We start from the raw sequence: 20305 nt of genomic DNA, 5'->3' as shown, positions 1-20305 counted from the left end.
CAGCAGGAAAGCTATGGTAGCAATGAGCCAAGTGATGAAACTGATGATAGAAATTGGTCTTAATTGATTGGGTTGAAAAAGTTTTGATTGGAATATATGGAATTTGAGTATTGTAGTTCACTTGAATTTATTTATAAAGGAAACTGTAATCACATATATAGGTAATTTATTTTTCAAGTTCAAGTCATGAAAATAAGAACAAGATTGTACATTTCCTTGATTAGAGTTTTGGCTCTTATTATTCCCATTCCCATATGATTCTTACACTCCCTGTTGTATGTCGGTTCTTTTTCCCAAAAAGTTTCTTCCTTTGCTTTAAAAATCTCGTTCCTATATGAGGAGATTTGATTTGCAAATCATAATCAAGTTTATGATTTGATTAATCTGATGTTTGGACTTGTAATTTTCAATCACAATGAAACTAATACTAACAATCCTCCGAGGAATGAAATAAGGAATGTGGTCAAAGCATTAAAATAGCTCCCAGAAAGTAAAGCTTCAATGAATATGAGTCAGACTGTGATGATCATTTTGCAATGCATAAAAGACCATTTATTGTTTTGTAAATGCATGATCTGATGTGTTTTTCTTTCTCACTCGACATTGCAGTCTTCTAGGATTTTCTGAGTAACAAACTCCTGCAGTGGTTGTGGGAACATTTGCATGTCTAGTAGTCTACCAGAAAACATGTGATTTACTGTTATGTTGTTGACTATTGCCTGCATTTTTTATTCTTTCAGGAAGATAGAAAAACCTTGCCTATCTATCCATATCGAGATGAACTGCTCAAAGCTATCAATGATCATCAGGTATTTTCTTGCAACATTTAATGCTTTTGCTAATTCGTCCCTACTTGTTGCTGATGGTTATTTTTTGCTCATATGTAAACTATAGTCTTTGTTACATGAACTTGCCTCATTCCCTAGAGTTCCACTTGTTCTGAAATGAGATAATGTGGGCTAAGTTGTGTTTCATGCTATCAAGAATGGCTGCCTGTTTCCGTGCCCAGTAATAAAAATGGGATAAGAAAAATGGCAAAGGTTAAAGTACTATTGAAACGATATTGTTTGCCTGATTTGGCATTATTGGAGTTTACACCTTTTTGGGACAGGTTTTTAGCTGTAAAGATAATTGCCTGAGGTCAGAAGACCAAGAAATCATAGTAAAACAAATTTCTGGCTCAGCAGCAGCAGCTGGCATATTCGACCCTGTTTTGAACCATAGCTAGGAAAGGTTGGTTAGGGTAGGAAAGAAAGCAATTTTTCCTGTAGCTTTGAAGTTTGGATACAATTTCTTTGTTTTGAAAAATTTAAAAATATGATTTTGATATTTATTTTCTAATTCCTACATTACACTGATTTTTATTTATCACAAGAGGCCTATTCTTGTATTTCTTTTTACCATCCTAAAGCATCATATATATTTTCTTGTGATTGGAGGGAAAAAATAATTAAGAGTGGCAAAGTTACTAGAACACGGTTATAAAAAACCTTTAATGAAAGAACACTTTCAAAGAATTGCACACTACCATTGCATGCTACCAAAACCACTCAGATTCTGGATTAGGCCTAGTTTGCCAGGATAGATATTATTTTGTTATTTTTTCCCCGGTATTTTCCTCTCAAGTGAAGTCTTTCTTGCTTTTCAATGATGGTAGTAATCTCTTGTCTCAGCAGAAGGGGAAAGGTGTTGTACTTGAGCTATCCAAACTAACACAGAGAGGCAGCTCTTGTCTCTCAAAAGGCTCTTATTACACTCCTCCTGCCCTAGCCAAAAAATTGTAAGAGGTAGAAAGGCAAGAATTTTCCTCTTATTTTGTTTACACTGTACACCTCACAAAGCCTTCACAGCTTCAATCAACCTTTCATCCCAAACAGATCCCTGCCACAGAGAAGACATCCACTTCAATTTTGTGCTCGAAATGAAATGAACAAGCAAGCAATGAACTGATTCAAAAGCATTCTTACAGAGTAATCAGCAATTGGCCAAGATAAATGTAAACCCCCAGTCAAAAATAGATAAACTTGGGTTAAATATATAGGGTAAATAGATAAATATGGGTTAAATAGGGTAACTATTAATTGAAAAATGATAAATTAGGGAGAAAATCTTATCAATTGGGATGAACATTTCCGGGAGATTAATTTAAAATTTAGAGAAGCTAAAGTAATAAAATAATATGCGAAATCTTATTCAACGATAAATCGTGAAAACTCCTTGACCAGGTAAAAATAATAATTTGAAGGAGGAAATTCTGTAAATTGGGTATAGATCAATGCATGACCCTTTGCTCGAGAAATGTTGAATTTCAGTATAATCCTCGTGCACAATCACGCTATTGGGACTAAAAGTGGTAAGAAACTTAGAGAAAAATTCTATGATAATTATGAATATGGCAAATTTTAACCAAAGGCAAAACATCATGTCTTAAGACCCCACGTAAAATTTCAGCCCGAACCAACGATCGGATTGAGAGACATGTTTGATATTGTAAAACTAGATAGTTGGAAATTTCATGCTAAAAATCTGAATTTTGCATACTATATAATTTACTTAAATCATCTTGGGTCTTAGACTAATTTTTTGGAGATTCCTATTCATAATTATCATAAAAGTTTTCTCTAAGTTTCGTACCACTTTTAGTCCCAATAGTGCGATTGTGCGTGGTGATTAACATTATACTCAGACATGATGATTAGAAATATAAAAATTACATGGAAATTTCAGGTCGTTACAATAATCCCCTGGGAAGTGCATTTGTCTTCCTAGTAGCTTCAGAGAAGACATGCACATTAATTTTGTGCTTGAAATGAAATGAATAAGCAAGCGGCGAGCTGATTCCAAAGCACTCATACAGCTTGATCAGCAATTGGCCTAGATAATCACCTGGGAAGTGCATTTGCCTTCCTTGTAGTTTACCAATTGAAAGTTGCTTCAAGCAGTGACCAAGTCTTTCCTCTATAGGAAGAAAATGCACTTCTTGGGGGATTCCCTTGACCATGTCTTTCCTAACTAGTATTAGATCAAATGACTTAAAATTAAAGCATCTCACTTTAGACCTCAAAATTCTTTCCCATCCCCTATATCCAGTAGTTTAAGCATATAAATGCTTTCATCTAATTGCTGAACACTGTTCAGTCATACGATTTATAATGTCTTATTAGATGGGGCATCTCCAGCCACTGTGCTCGAGTCTGTAACATGGCATTTACTTACTACTTGCATGTGCATGAGTGGATGTAGACGCTCAATTCATGTTTTTTTAATAGTATTTTATCATCTCTTTTGCAGGTTATTATCATAGTAGGAGAAACTGGTTCAGGGAAGACCACACAGATACCACAGTATCTTCATGAAGCTGGTTACACCAAGCATGGGAAGGTATCATCTTGTTCCTTCATATGCAATTGCCATTGTAGATGCTAAGTGTCATTTTTCTGTTGTTCTAGTTGTCACCCTCTAGTGAATTATTACTCGTCAAAAATTCAAGTAGCATTTGCTTGTCATATTTGCTGTACAAATGGACACATGCAAAATTTTCTTGTTACAGTATTGGGCTTTTGGGAATCAACAACTGATGCAATTATTGCAACTTGCTCTGCTATTATGTTGATATTCTTTTTGTGGTATAATTTGCCTAAAGTTGTAGTTAAATTCCATAATTTCTTGTTTTAACTGAATCTTAATTCTAGTGATTTAAGAAGAGAGTCAAAACAGGAATGACCTCGAAAACCAATGTAACATGCATTTGTATTTACACACAACTAGACATGCCTTTAACACTGATTCTTTTATGATAACTGATATTACATTGAAACAACAATTAGTGTGTCACCAATAGGGCAATGGCCCAGTGATGCGTGCATCCCCTACCTCCCATAGGGTCATTTGTGATCCAAGAAAAATGATTGGGAATGGCGCTGGTTTTGTCCCTTATACATATTTATCTCAAAAGTCAATTATGCCTTGAGTTCTTAATGTTGACAATTACATCCAAAGAAACACTGGGTGATGTTGTGGTGTTTTTATTATTCCTTAATTCTACTTGACAATGACTTGAACATGGAAAATAATGTGCTAAGATGGGCAAAATTAAAAGTGTGCCAATTTACTTCAAGAGATAACCACAGGTTTTGCCTAAATGATTTGAGAAAGCTGGTGTCAACATGTTTGACATTTTTGAGAATATCAACTTTTTTTTGTTGCTTCTTACAGGTTGGTTGTACACAGCCAAGGCGAGTTGCTGCCATGAGTGTTGCTGCTAGAGTTTCTCAAGAAATGGGTGTGAAACTTGGGCATGAGGTGTGTGGTATCTGTTATTACTCTTGGTCTCTATTTTTTACTCATGTTTTTGTTTATTTTACCGAGTGTAGGTTTATATGCGTTCTCACATCATGCACTGTATGATGTTATATTCATTGTCACTTGGATTGCTGTTGGTAGAATTGGGCTCACATGCTTATACATTTTAGGATTGAATAATTTATGCTACACTAACCCTCAGACATGTGCAATATGCATGGTCTGTTGTACCTTTTATCTTCCTAATCTTTAGGGTCTTTTAATGTGAATCTCAGTTTTATTAATGAAACGCTACTAGGAATAGTGGTTCTGTTGCATTCCCTGCTAATGTTCCATGCCCGAAGGGGCTTGGTGTTGGTGGAGTGATAACACTGAAAGAACCATATGAGACTTCGATACCAATTTATTTATACCATGTAAGTGCTTTCACTCTCATACTTCCAAGAGGAAGGTGCAACCATTTTCCAATACTGCCAAGAGGAAGGTACTGCCATATTCCAATTGCATTTTGAAACATCTGAAGTTGAGAAGTTTCAACCTCTGGTCTCAGTGAAAGTTTAGTGTTTTTTTAATATAACTTATACGGGTATTTCTGCTCCTATAATTGCTTATTTAGCTGCTTCATAAATGGTGCTTCATTTTTCACAGCATACATCCTAATGGAAGAGAGAGATCAGTTCATGTTCATTTCAAGAAGTCCTTTTAAGTCAAACTAAGTTCATATTACTTGTTATTCCACAAAGATGGGGCCAGTGTGTAGTGCCTTTTTTCTTTTTTAATCTCAAAGCACCACATTGCATTGCTAGACTACACATAAAACTCAAGCCTTGAAAATGATAAAGGCTTATGTTGGCTGTTTTAAAAGCTATAAAAATAGCAGTACCAGTGGAAGTGGGGGGAGCTCTAGCTGTGTCATATGGTGTGTCTACTCTAATCACTTTCGGCGATGTATCAAAAATGAATGTCATGGTTACACTCATGGGTGCATGCGTATGTGTTATCTTTATCAACACTCACCAACTCTTCTCTATCTTATTCAATTCTTTCTATACACGTTCTAGTTACAGCATCATAATAAACCTTGCCATGCATTCCCTCAATAGCTTTTTGAGCTTCCCCCTTAGTCTCGCAACAAATGATATTAAAACTGTTATTCAGAATAATGGTTTTGATTAAAATCGTGATTCAGAATAGCGCTTGTGTTAAAACCGTGATTCTGAATAATGGTTTTGTTTAAAACTGTGATTCAAAATAACAGTTGTGTTAAACTATGCTATTTTCCCAATGTTTTTTTTAAACGGTGTCATTCCCCTAAAATTTTATCCTAAATGTGTTATTTTTCATAGAAGTTCTAATTTTTAATATATGAATGATAATGACAAAAGAATTTGATTAACATATAAATTCACTTTCCTAAGTTCTTCCTGTATATGAAAATAAATTCTTTGAACCTAACTACATAGTCTTAGAAATTTTTAAACGAATGAAGAAAAGGATTACAAATACAAATAAAAGTTCTGTGCCTTTTAAGTGGTCAAATATATTGGATTTATGGCTGATTTGGAAAGGGAGATACATATTATGTAACCCATGGATTTTTTTTTTTTGGGTAAATATGACATAGGAAGAAAAGGCAAAAAGATTGCAAATGCAGTCAAAGGCTGGCTGGCTATCTGAATTATATTGCTATAAAAGAATGAAGTCTTTTATATCAAATGCCAAAACATCTTTGTTACAGCTGTGGCAGCCCTTAAATACTAAGCAAGAAATTCTAGCCCTTAAAAATAACTAAATCTCAGCCATCAAACTAACATGATAACTAATACATAAATGAACTAGTAAAGGAAAAGCTGTAATTATGTGAAAGATGCTAGGTACACTAAAATACCATGCTACTTGAAATTAAACTACTATATAGGATCTGCTCCTATATCAAAATGACTTAAACCTAAATCATGCAGTTGGCTTTGAAGGCATGTTGCAATGATCATTGGTTGGACAGTAAATAAAGACACAGAATGTTCACGAAAAAATTAAAAGAGTGACTTGTTTTTGCGAAATCTAGCTATTATTATGGCTTAAGGTGTGCTCATATCATTATTTGAGATTGTCTATTATCACAGACTTAATAGGACTCGAAAATTCTAGCATTTAAGACAGGGAAAGCTTAATTTGTGGAAGTATGTTAGAAATGGTAATAACCTACTATTAAATAACATTTAACAGTAAATGGCTTTCATGTTATCTTCAGGTTGGCTACTCCATTCGTTTTGAAGATTGCACATCAGATAAGACTGTTTTGAAATATATGACTGATGGAATGCTCTTGCGTGAATTTCTTGGCGAACCAGATCTGGCAGGCTACAGGTGAGCTATGTCTCATTGTCTTATTTGTGGTTTTGATGTGGTTGGTTCCACTGGCTTACTAAAGCATTTTTTGTTTTATTTCAAATTAGTGTTGTGATGGTGGATGAGGCACATGAAAGAACTTTGTCAACTGACATACTGTTTGGATTGGTAAAGGCAAGTAGATTCTTTCAACTTTATAGCTATAATTCATTTATATATATCTATGGATGTATAAAACCATGACTGTGTATATTCTACCTGATAGAAAGAAGGTACAGATTCTTTTGCTCATTCAGTACATTAATGCGTAATTTATTTCAGTGCCTGTAATCCGTGAATATATTCTAGCAATGTCAGATCTGTAGGAACAGTATTACCACATTAGGATTACATCTCTAGGAACAAGTTTACCAACGTTAGGATTACTTATTTTTGTACAAGTACTGGTTAAACTCTTGATCATTACCTGATTGTTCAACCATCCATGTTTCTATGTGATAGGATATAGCCCGTTTTCGACCAGATTTAAAGTTGCTTATTTCAAGTGCAACACTTGATGCTGAGAAATTTAGTGATTACTTTGATTCTGCTCCAATTTTCAAAATTCCTGGGAGGAGGTTTCCTGTCGAGATACACTATACAAAAGCCCCGGAAGCTGATTACTTAGATGCAGCTGTTGTAACTGTACTTCAAATCCATGTGACACAGCCGCCTGGAGATATTTTAATATTTCTCACTGGTCAGGAGGAAATAGAGACAGCTGAGGAGATTATGAGGCATAGGACAAGGGGTTTGGGTACAAAAATTGCAGAACTTATTATTTGCCCTATATATGCTAACTTACCCACAGAGCTCCAAGCTAAAATATTTGAGCCCACTCCTGAAGGAGCACGGAAGGTAGTCCTTGCAACAAATATTGCGGAAACATCCTTAACAATTGATGGGATCAAGTATGTCATAGATCCAGGTTTTTGTAAGATGAAATCATACAACCCTAGGACTGGGATGGAATCTTTGCTGGTCACACCCATTTCAAAAGCTTCAGCAATGCAGCGTGCTGGCCGGTCTGGACGAACTGGTCCAGGAAAGTGTTTTCGGTTGTATACTGCTTACAATTATCTTCATGACCTGGAAGATAATACAATACCAGAAATACAAAGAACTAATCTGGCCAATGTCGTGCTCACTTTGAAGAGTCTTGGAATCCATGACCTAATAAATTTTGATTTTATGGATCCTCCACCCTCAGAGGCATTACTTAAGGCTCTGGAACTGCTCTTTGCACTGAGTGCGCTAAATAAACTTGGTGAGTTGACTAAAGTTGGTAGAAGAATGGCTGAGTTCCCCCTTGATCCCATGCTGTCTAAAATGATTGTTGCTTCTGACAAGTACAAATGCTCAGATGAGATAATTTCTATTGCTGCCATGCTTTCTGTTGGAAATTCAATCTTCTATCGTCCAAAGGACAAACAAGTTCACGCTGACAATGCCAGAATGAATTTCCACACTGGAAATGTGGGGGACCATATTGCTCTTCTTAAGGTTAGTTACATATGTAACACGCTAGGAATGGATTCAAATGCATATAATTATATGTATACATGCATGTGCACACACAATTACATGCTGTACTAATATAGGCACAATGGTTTGTACATCACACTTGTTTATGCATGTACACGTGGTAGAGATGCTTATCAATCTCAATCACCCCCCCTCCCCCTGCAAGCTGAAATCTAATAAAAAAATTAAGAAATAAAGGTTTAGATCTATGAGTTCCCTTAAAAAAAATAAAAGTGCACATGGATAAACAATTCAAATATGAACTTATTGGTCAATGAAAATGTTGATAGAACTTGCCTTTTACTTCCTAAAACTGAACTTATTGGTAATTTTCTCAGTTTACTTTAGAGTGGATATGCAATATATTGCTCTGATTTTGATAGATTTTTATGTTACTTTTTCAAAAATTATGATATGAATTGCATTATCATTGTGGTTTTCCCTTTTATTTTATGAACTACATTTGAATTGCTCATTTTACTTGATTCAAGGTGTCCAGAATGGTTGCCTCACCATGTTTGTTGCTGATGTTTTTAGGTGTATAATTCTTGGAAGGAAACTAATTATTCGACACAATGGTGTTATGAAAATTATATTCAGGTATGACTCAATATTTTAGAATGGCATATTGTCATCTAAATTCCTGATTCTTTGGTGCTATGTTACCCACTGTGAGTGTTCAAAATAGACACGAGTCCAAGTTTCGTGTTAATTGAAATTCCAACTGTTGAGGCCTCTGATCCATAAAATGGGTGCAGGTTCCAAAATAGTCCTTTTTCTCCCCCTGTTCTGGATAAATAGTTCTTTGCATGCTGGTATATCAGGACACTTGAGCCCTTCTAGTAAAACCGAACATGAATTTGTTCAAGCAGCACAATGTGCACATGGCATCTGGAGATCTGACTTGAATTTCAAATAGATTGCTCCCATTGTGATTGAAAAACTAAATATAGCCTCCAAAGCCAATTCTCATAGAAGTGCAAATTTGACAATATAGTTCATCTGACACTCAGCTTAGCCCTTCAATTTTCTTTTTAGCGATATCTGATCTGTAGAACCTTGTTACCCATGGTCTCCATGGTATCAGGTAAGGAGTATGAAGCGAGCCAGGGATGTACGAGACCAGTTGGAGGGCCTTTTGGAGAGGGTTGAAATTGAGCTATCATCCAACTCCAATGATTTAGATGCGATAAAGAAGTCCATAACTTCTGGTAAATTTACTAGCAATAACTATTACTATTTATTTGGAGTCAAAATACTCACGTGATCTTCAGTATTTAATTCAACTCTAATCGTCCTTTCCAGGTTTTTTCCCCCATTCTGCTAGGCTACAGAAGAATGGATCCTACAGAACTGTGAAACATTCACAGACGGTTCACATTCATCCCAGCTCAGGGTTGTCGCAGGTGAGATGTGTTTTGGCTCTGTTTGGCCTTGCTATTATGCATATTAGTGTGCAGCTTTGGTCTAGCTTTTAAAAGTACAAGTGTTTGGTAAAGAGCTTGCTTTTTGAAAAGGCAAGCATTATATCTCATAAAAGCAGGTAAAAGATGCTTATGAGAGAACATCACCTTCTACTGCTTCTATTATAATCAACTAAGAGGGGTGCTTTGCTTATAGGCACGCTAAACAGACCCTTTGTCATTAATGATTCTTTGTGTGGATGGCATATCAACATATTCAAAATAGATATTCTCCCTGGTTTTCTGTATTATACTTGAAATGAGTTTGAAGTAAACCGCCGTGGCTTTTTATTTTCTTAACTTCAGGATGACATCTTCCATTGAAAAGATTTGTATGCTATCCAGGTAGGGAATTTCCTATGGGTGAATCTGGTTTTTATCTGGTGTAGTTGCTGCAAATAATTTTGGAATGCTGATTTCCAAGAACCAGATAGTTTGCATAAACACTAGGCATAAGCATATATAGACCGGGATGCTTGTTGAACCGAGACCATTTTTGGGATTAGGCATATAATGACCATGGAAACTGTTCATAAATCTCACAGATGTTGACATTTCTTTGTATCCTGATCTATCTGGATTTTAAGTTGTCCAAGGAACCCAAATGCTTGCGCTAAACTTTTGCACAATGTTAGAAGGCTTTAACCTGTGTGTTAAATAGGGAAATTTCCTTTTTGTCATCTTCACTCATCAGTTGGGCATGTAGGCTATAAGTATACTTGTTATAGATTTTTTCCTTTGATAATATTGTTCCAATAAAAGTCATATTGTGCGTAAGTTTGTCCTGAAGTGTTTTTTTCTTCTCTAATGCACTCCACCATAAGCTTGTCCTGAAGTGTTTTTCTTCTCTAATGTGCTCCACCATACAAGCGTTTTCTTGGTTGGGGAAATTGACAAGGAGTCAAGTACATATCAGGCTGCATTTGTTATTTCAACTCATACAAATCCCATTTTCCAAGTAGTGTTTTCTTGTGTGTTTATATATTTTATTTATTTCAATGCAGGTGCTCCCAAGATGGGTTATATACCACGAGTTGGTTCTTACTACTAAGGAGTACATGAGGCAGGCAAGTTTTACTCATCTAAAACACACATTTCAGATATTACTCCCATCAACAAGGGCTTCACTTGGAAATTGGAATATGTTTTGGGTTATAGCTGAAATTTGGAACACGAATTGCAGGTAACGGAACTAAAGCCAGACTGGCTGGTAGAAATAGCTCCCCATTATTACCAGATGAAGGATGTTGAAGATCGTATGCTCTCTTTCTCTCTCTGTATATTTGCGTGCATGCTTGCGTGTATTACTGAAAGGCCTGAATATTATTGCTGTTCAAGCTTGCAATGAGAACACAACTTATAAGCCAATACCAGTCAAGAATAAACAACATAGTAAACAGATAAGATGAGCGTCCACGAATGCCAAGTATAAATAGCTTACCCTTGCTGGAAAGTGATTGCCTTCGGCATGTTATTGAATGGCCAGATTTGGCCAACAATGATTTGTCGTCTTGAGCGGGCTTAGATTGGAATTCTTGCTTCCATTTGAGAATTTAAAATGGAACTCTTTCTGAATATCTTGTAGAGTAAGAACATGATGCATGCAAATTAGATGAAAAAAGCTTGTTCTACGTGCATGCATCTATCATTAGGACGGTTGAAATCTTGTTATTAGCTTGCAATGATGGCAATCCACAATTGTTTTAATTTATCGTACCGAAGATGCGCTTCCTTGTGATATGACATTGAGCTACATTGTGTTTAGTGATATTCGGTTTTATGTTTGGCAGCGGGGTCGAAGAAAATGCCACGAGGGCAGGGACGAGCATCATCGCAGCAGCTGGGTTCATAAGATACGAAGAGTATACGGGAGCTTGCAGCTGGGTTCATAAGATATGAGGAGTATACGGGAGCTTGTCAGGGGCCCTAGAGTTATTTGTGGTCTAGGAATACAAGACGTAAATACAATTTTGCAGACAATTTGACATCGTATGTAGGGATAGTAATTTCATCTGAACCAATAGATACTGACCTGAAATTTGGATAGTTACCATAATCAATGATTAATGAAAATCCCATCCTTACTCTGACCCGAGATATATACATTTGTATTATGTATATATAGAACATTTATGGAGAAGGCAATTGCTTTCAGGCAAGTTATGTATTATGTCAATATTGTAACTAAAATACGGATTCAAATATAACACTTGTGATTTTGAAAGTCATGGATCATACAAGTCATCACAAAAACAAGAAGTTATATACAAGTTGTTATTAGTTCTTAGGGAGACCAAATTGTTACATCTTGATAAACTAATTAATCAATTCAACAAATTCATATTTCCAGGGAGGGAGTATGAACTTTTTTTATTTATTAAAATTTAAATATTTTTTAGTGTTTTTGGATTGTTTAATATGCTGATGTTAAAAATAAATTTTAAAAAATAAAAAATATTATTTTTATAATTTTATCTATGAAAAATATTTTTAAAAACAATTATTATCATATTCTCAAACATCTTTTAATATTATAATTATCGAGCACTATCTTCTCAAAATTTCTTCATTAGCATCATACATTTATTATGCAATATAACAAAATGTATGTAACATAACGGTGTGAATCAACACTTTAAATATCTATAATAATTATACAAAAGGATTAAGATAATGATGAAAATACCTGTTAAAAATTAAAAAAATAATTATAATGCTTATCACGACATGCACAACGAAGCTATCTCTTGAAAGTTAAAGAGAGTTTTGAATTTAACTATAAAGTTATAATTATTAAGTTCAGAAGCTGCTACCTAGTATTATAATCACTAGAAAACTTAATGGTCTGCGAGAGTCTCGGTAAGGGAACTTGTTGTTCAAAGAAAATACACATTACCCCTAATGCACTTTACCTAAGGTAAGCTGTATTGTTAATCAATTGTTTTTACTAGGTCATGTTATTTATTAGTCTCATCTAAGACAAATCTTCTTTCATGAAAAAATCTCTACCTTATTGGATTAAATTATAACCGTTCTAAGTCTAAGATTTATCATGACATTTATTTCCTATTTCTAATATTTCAAGTAACAAACTAGTTATTATGAGATTTTTGGTATTTTGATCAAAACTTAATGGATAATCATAAATCGATTATGATATCCATTGTTGTATTTTTAAAACATGATAGAAATATAATTTTTATCTTTTTTAGAAAAATATGCATGAAAACAATCCTTAGGATGTAAGAAAACAAAACATCTTTTTTTTTTTGTTTTTTTAAATAAATTTCAATTTTGAAATTTTGGATTTTTCTATTTTTTATAGGAGAAAATAAGATATTTTAATATTATGTCTATATCTTATAGTGTAAGTCTGCAATTTGATATTAGATAAAATTATTATAAAAACACACAACAAATCCACATATAATTTTAGAATGGTCTTTAGAAAAATTATTTTTTTAATTTGTTTTAAGTATTATTATCTTTTTTTTTTAATACACGGGCTGCTCAAGCACGAAGCCCAAGCATGACCCATTAAGATTGGGTTGGGCCAACTAATAACCCAACAATCTTATCTTCTTTTTTATATATAATAGGCTGGACGTAACCCAGTTGTGTGGGCTGGGTTGAGGGTTTAGCCTACAAAACTTAGTAATTGGCCTCGTCTAATGACTAAATTGTGCGGCAAACTGTAAAACATGAATTATAAGTCACTTTCTGCATGGTTACACCCAGAAAGAAGAAGAAAAAAAGGAAGGGCGATGAAGGTGGTTACTTGGTGTCCAGGAGGGGGGGAGGCAGCATTGGTTGCCTTTGCTAGGAGGTCCAACAGGGAAATGGTGGAGAAGTTAGCGATTGACGACTACTACTCGAGTTGCTGAAGCTGCTAGAAGTGCTGGTGGTGGCCTTCTAGCTGGTAGTGTGGCTGGTAAGAATCATTCACGGTGTTGGTATTGGAAAAGGAGGATGAAAAGGAAACAAGGTTGGTTGGTAAAAAAAATGGTGTAAAGGCTAATTTTTTGGCTAACTTTCCACCCAACTTTATTGCCCCTCAATACCCGAAATCCACTTCTATTTATAAAGGGTGGAAGAGGAACATCTTGTTTTTATCGGGGACCAATCTTGGTCCTTGATTCAAGCTGGAAGGATCTCAATTGTTAGTTTAAAGTTGTCATTATGATTTATAAAAATCAGGTTGTTAAATGCTGATCAGGTTGGCCTATTTGAGGGCAGTACCGCAACAACTATAGAAGCAATTAGCCAATAAGAATTACATTAGGATGTAGTACAATATCATGGCATAATAGTGGTATATGGTTTGTTTGATTTGGTTAAGAGGCAAATCATTAACTGCTTTAAAAAAATAGCAACTTGAGCAGCCTTTTCATGTACAAAGATAGAAGATGAACAATAGCTAGACAAGTCATCTGTCTTTCTCTCTTTTTTTTTGTTGTTTCTGTTGGTCAAAAAGATATTATTTTTATAAAAATGAGTCGTTTCATTTAAATAAAACGACATTATTTTCACTACTTGAGGTTTTAATTAGGGATTTGACTAAAGTTCAATTTAGTCATTTGGTTTTTTATTTCTTTTAGTTGTACCCGCACCCTTAATTGACTTAAAATTTTTAATTTTATGTAATTTTACCCTTATCTAATTCCAATATCAATCCCTAATTTCAATGTCTTTTTTATTTTGGTAATTAGTTTAGATTTATGCAAACTAACTCGTAATTAATCATTAAACTTTCAATTTTATTTTGTTTCATCTATGTTTTCAAACAAATTATATCCCTGAAGTTAAGTGTCTTTTTCAAAAAAATCATTAATTATGAATTTCTTCAATTTAACCCTTAATTGACCTTAAACTTTGATTTTCTTGCAATTTTACCTCTCATTTCAATCAATTGACTTTGAAAAAAAATAAGTTTAGTCCTCTAAAATTCTAATCTTCTCAATTAAACCCAAATTGAGCTCCCAAATTTAATTTTTCATTAATTAAATAGCTACTAAAATTAGTTTGACCAATTAAAAGTATAATTAAGTCCTTGCACCTAATTAAATCTTTTAATTTGACCAAAATTAATTCTCAAACATAATTAAACTTTTAATTTGGTTCATGATTAAATTAAATTGGTCTAATTAAATCTTTGAACTTAATTTTCATGCAGATGACCAATTAAAAGTATAATTAAGTCCTTGCACCTAATTAAATCTTTTAATTTGAGCAAAATTAATTCTTAAACATAATTAAACTTTTAATTTGGCTCATGATTAAATCAAATTGGTCTAATTAAATCTTTGAACTTAATTTTCATGCAGATCCATCTAATAATCATTTAATTTGACATTCAATCTACATTGTCTCTCTAGGCTTGGGTACAATAAGACATGATTAAACTCCCAATTTAATCCAAAATTCTAGTTTGATTTTTCTATACATATTTGAAGCCCTCTCAACTTGCTTTCGCCATATGGTCAACTTTATTATTTCTATTCTTAATTTTCATAAGAAAAAAAAGAAGAGAAATTTAAGAGAAATAATCCAAACTGGTTTATGACAATGCCCAAATAATAACTATAGGCACGCTATTAGTTACTCTTTGTAGCTCATTTAAAAAAAAAGACAAATATTAAAATAAAAAAGAATATAAAATGGATCCTAAAAGTAAAGTAGTAAGTAATAAGATATTATTAATTACTTTTTAAATACCATAAAAGTTTTTATTAATTTTTTTCATTTGAAGTGACTAGTCTTGTCACTCTTCTTGATCTTCATTTGAAGATGGGAATTATATATATATATATATATATATATATATATATATATATATATATATATATATATATATATATATATATATATATATATATATATATATATTAACACATTAAGCAAATTGAAATGGTACTTTGATTGTAAGATAAGATAAGATAGTTTCGTAATTTTTTAAGTTGACTAAATTAGTCATCATACTATGCTTTAGAGAAATTGATGATTTACTATTTTATTTTTTGAAAATTCAACTTTGGTATAGTTTAATTTGAAGATTTGCCACATTTTGTCAAGTATATAATAATTGTCTTGTTTATGCAAGACTTTCTATGATAATTGATGATGGTGACTATAAGTATGGTGATATTCTTTCTACTTGAGGATCAGGAGAAATTTCTATAAATAAAAAGGAGTTGGATGCAAAAACGTAATTGATTATGCTACTCTTCTTGATTTTCATCATAAAAATACATATAAACATCTATGTGGAATGATCACTAAGTTATTACTTGAGTTGCAGCACTTAAGTTACATGGATCTGATTGTAAATCGTTTTGAAAAGAATGATTTCTCATATTTTGTTGGGTCCCTAAACAAACTAAGATACATGAGTCTCTTTGACAATTTTTAAATTGGAACTCTCTCAAATCAGCTTTGCAACCTCTCAAGATTGCAATTTTTTTTTATCTCAATTATAATTTTGATGTTAATTTTGAAAATATTAATTGTCACTTTAACCTTTTTTTCTCTTGAACATTTGAACATGAGCGAAAATGATCTCAGTCATGCCCCTAACTAGGTGCAAACAATTAACAAGTTTCTTCAACATTTAATTGGTTATTCAACAACCTTATTTATTTTTATCTCATAAATATTTAGAATATCAGTTTTGAAACCTCGACTGGCTTCCTTATCTTTTTTCTTTAGAGTATCTTGACTTGATCTTAGTCAAATCAATGACTAACTATGAGTGCTTACTAGGGTTCCTTACTTACATGAATTGCAGTAAAGTTTTTGTGATATTTCAAATATCATTCCTCCATCTCTCTTTTGTCAACTTTTCTAAATTTCTTGTTAACATTGATTTCTTTAACCATCTTACTTCTTTAATATTTTATTGATTATCCAACTTTAATAACACTTTAATTGTTCTTGACCTTTCATATAACATATTACAAGGTTCAATTTCAGATGCAAAGATGATTTTTTTTAGGAATCTTAATCTATCCTTCAACTGGTTACAAAGGCAGTTTGAGTTTATTTTGGTAGATATGCAGTTTAAATGAACTATAATTAAAAGAAAACAATGGCTGAAGAGTTGTCTTAATTTTTTCAAGACTTATATAAATGCATGAAGAGCTCACTAGAGATTTTAAAACTATACAACAATTGGTTTCATAGTTTACTGCTTGACATCATAACATTCACTTCCATTAGATTATTGATTCTCTCTTCGAATCAATTAAAAAGATCTTAGTAAAAAATTATTGGAAACCTATCTTAGCTTAAGGAATTGTATGTTGGGGGAGTTTTTTGAAAGGGACCGTGTATGAACCTCATTTCTCAAATCTCTCTAAATTAAATGTATTGAATACATCTGATAACTCCTTGTGACTCCCACTTTTCAAATTATTATATTTCTATTGTCTTGCAATTTGAGCTCTCATTTTTCTTAATAGCTTCGAAACCAAAATGATATATATTAGCTTGATATCTTTTTTGCTGAAATTTCAAATATCATCCCTAATTGATTTTAAAAGTTGTCTAATTCCAAGTTGATTCACTTAAACCTTTTTAACAACAAGATAAGTGGAATTTTGTTATATTTATTATCAAAATATTTCAACTTGCACACCATAAATTTGAGTTTCAACCACTTAGAGAGTCCACTACCACATTTCCCATTTGCATTGTCTCTCTCTAACAATAAGTTCTCAAGTTTAATTTTTCTTCCATGTAGGATTGCAAGTAGTAGATTAAATATCATTGACATCTCTAATAACCTTTTATCGAAGCTATTTAAGTATTTTGAATTTGACCAACAACAATTATTCAAATGAAATTCTTTGCTCACATAACTTCAGTGCTTAATGGAATCATCCCTATTAAGTGATTGTTAGGGTGTATTTATAAATGTGATTGTAATTATTTTTCAAAGTGTTTTTCATTTCGAAATGCATTAAAATGATTTTTTTAAATTATTTTTGAGATCAGCGCATCAAAACGATCCAAAACATAAAAAAATTATTTTTTAACAAAAAAAAATAATGTTTTTAGAAACACGATTGACCCGTGTTTCCAAACACTCTCTTAGAGAAGTTCAAGTAATCTAGAAAATGTAAATTAGCTATTGTGATAGAAATTGCTTTTGATAATTGGTTTCTTAACAAATCAAGTTATTCAAATTGTCTTAACCACCCAATCTTTTATGATATTACTATAATCAAATTATTTCCTAACAAGTTCAGTGAAACCAACTTTAAAAGTCCTATCATTTCTTCTTGAATTTTATATATTAATTTGTTTCATGTAAAATTAATGATCCTTAAAAGCCCAAAACTACTTTTATAATCATACTCCATTTCCTTTCAATCCTGAACTATTCTAATAAGGATATTTGAAAAAGTCACCATCAAGATTAGTTCCATTACTAGTTATGGAATTCTTACCGACTATTTTCTAAATTATAGAAGTAAGATTACTTTTTTAGGTGACAAAGATGTGGTATGCTTCCACTAAACCCATTAATTATAGGGAAAGGAATTTCATAGATGTCAGGCTTTCTTATATCCAATTTCTCTTTACAACTTATTTGTGATCATATCTAAAAAGACTAGACTATTGCAATTGCTTAAAGACAAGGTAATTTTTCGATAAAGCTATTATTGTGCAAATTCAATGTTATAAGAATGCTCATATCCTATAGAACTGAGAATTACACATGAATAATTGTTGTTTGTCAAATTTAGAATTCCTAGATTTTCAAAATTGTCTAAACAATCAAGAAGTCAACATGATAAGAGGTTATTTAAGAGGTTAAGATATCCAAGGTTATACCTCCCATCTCACATGAAATACAAACTAGCCCTAAAAAGATATTGTTAGAAATACAAAAAGTGCCACACAACTTCATAGAAACGATGTTGGTGAATCATCAAACTAGTTGAAACTCAAATATATGATTTGGAGGATGCGATATTTTGATGAGAAATCTAGCAAATTTTCAATAGTCTTATTGTGAGGAAGGTTTAAGAGTTTTAACTTGGAATTAAAAAAATTCCAAAACCAATTAGGGATGATATCTCAAATTTCAGCAGAAGAGAAACCAAGTTGAAGTGCATCATTTTGATTTCGAAGCCACTAAGAAAAATGAGGCCTAAATTACAAGATGAAAACAACATTCGATCCAATTGAAAAATGAGAGCTCAGTTAAACTCGAATTTCAAAGCTATGGACTTATGAGTTAAATTCAATATATATAACTTGAAAAAAAATTTAAAATAAGCTTCAAACAGCGCCCTTGTACAAAATTCTCCTAACATGAAATGAGCTGAGATACGCTTCCAACACTTGCAAAAACATTTCCACTTAATTGATTGTTATTGATCCACTACTCTCTCAATAATGAAAGCATCATAACATCGATATCAATGATCCAGTGAGTTGATTGCCACTCTAGCCTAAGGAAACAAGTTCAAAACATTGTCCAAATCTTTTCGATAAAAATCCATTTAATTGGTCAAGAAAAATCCAACTCTTTTATGGAAGTGAATCTTGTGATGTCAGGCAATGAACCATAACATTGATTGTTATATTGCCAAAGATTCTCTAATAAGCTTTTTATGTATTTATAAAAGTCTTGAAAGAACTAAGAAAGTTCTCTAGTGAGATTGTCTTGTCCCAAATATAATGCACTTGAATTGCATATTAGCCTAAATGATCTCGAACTTCCATGTAATTAGTTAATGGATGATTCAAGAATCATAAGAGAAATTATGTTTGTGAAAGCATATGAAATTGAACCTTGTAATAAACTATATAATAGGTCAAGAACAGTTAAGTTATTATTGATGGTGGACAACCTATTGAATATTAAAGTAAGATAGTTTTTTTGAGAAATCAATGACAGCAATAGATTTAAAAATACTTGCAAGAGAAATAGATGGAGGAATGATATTTGAAATACTACAAAAACTTGAATACAGTTCATGTACACGAGGGAATTTGGCAAGCACTAGTAACCAATCATTGGTCTGATTAAGATTATTTCCACTCAGGTTAAGACTCTAAAGAAGAAAGATAAAAAAAAACCAGTTAAGATTTTCAGAATTGATATCTCAATTATATCCAAGATCAAGATAAACAAGGTTATTACTAAAGTTTGGACAACCAATTCAAAGTAGAAATCATATGGTTGTAAGAGAGAGAGTGACAACAAGGGATTTAGAAGAAATTATAAAGGAATGAGAGAAAGGACAGAAAGATAACAATCATTTAATAATAAAACTTTTAAAAGATAAAACTGGTTAACCTCTTGCACCCAGTCAATGGCTTAACTAAGATAATTTTTATTCAGGTCAAGATGTTACAGAAAAAAAGAAAGTTAAAGAGATAGTTAAAACTTCCAAAATTAATACTAGAATTATAACTAAGATCAAAAGATTACAATCTTGAGAGGTTGCAAAGCTAATTTGAGAGATTTACAATTAAAAAATTATCAGAGATTCTAGTATTTCGATATTCTAGTATTTCGATTTGCTTAGGGATCCAATGAAATATGAAAAATGATTCCCTTCAAAATTATTTATACTCAAATCTATATAACTTAAATGTTGAAACTGAAGTAATGA

The 20305-nt window shown here is 32.5% G+C and overlaps 1 protein-coding gene across 2 annotated transcripts in view; it reads left to right on the top strand.

The window, feature by feature from the left end:
- Nucleotides 1-11901, top strand: part of LOC105139786 (putative pre-mRNA-splicing factor ATP-dependent RNA helicase DHX16) — a 19394-nt gene extending 7493 nt beyond the window's left edge. For both annotated transcript variants that reach the window (XM_011046391.1, XM_011046390.1), the window contains exons 17-28: nt 741-809; nt 3292-3381; nt 4216-4302; nt 6554-6669; nt 6759-6825; nt 7153-8193; nt 8752-8814; nt 9302-9425; nt 9520-9620; nt 10682-10744; nt 10861-10933; nt 11468-11901. In XM_011046391.1, coding sequence (XP_011044693.1) covers nt 741-809; nt 3292-3381; nt 4216-4302; nt 6554-6669; nt 6759-6825; nt 7153-8193; nt 8752-8814; nt 9302-9425; nt 9520-9620; nt 10682-10744; nt 10861-10933; nt 11468-11529 — 1956 coding nt within the window. In that variant the 3' untranslated portion in view covers nt 11530-11901. The remainder of the gene's footprint in view (nt 1-740; nt 810-3291; nt 3382-4215; nt 4303-6553; nt 6670-6758; nt 6826-7152; nt 8194-8751; nt 8815-9301; nt 9426-9519; nt 9621-10681; nt 10745-10860; nt 10934-11467) is intronic.
- The last annotated feature ends 8404 nt before the right edge of the window (nt 11902-20305 follow it).

The sequence above is a fragment of the Populus euphratica genome, unplaced genomic scaffold (assembly GCF_000495115.2).
Source record: "Populus euphratica unplaced genomic scaffold, PopEup_1.0 scaffold97.1, whole genome shotgun sequence".
Lineage (NCBI taxonomy): Eukaryota > Viridiplantae > Streptophyta > Magnoliopsida > Malpighiales > Salicaceae > Populus > Populus euphratica.
This window is presented reverse-complemented; position numbering and strand designations above follow the sequence as displayed.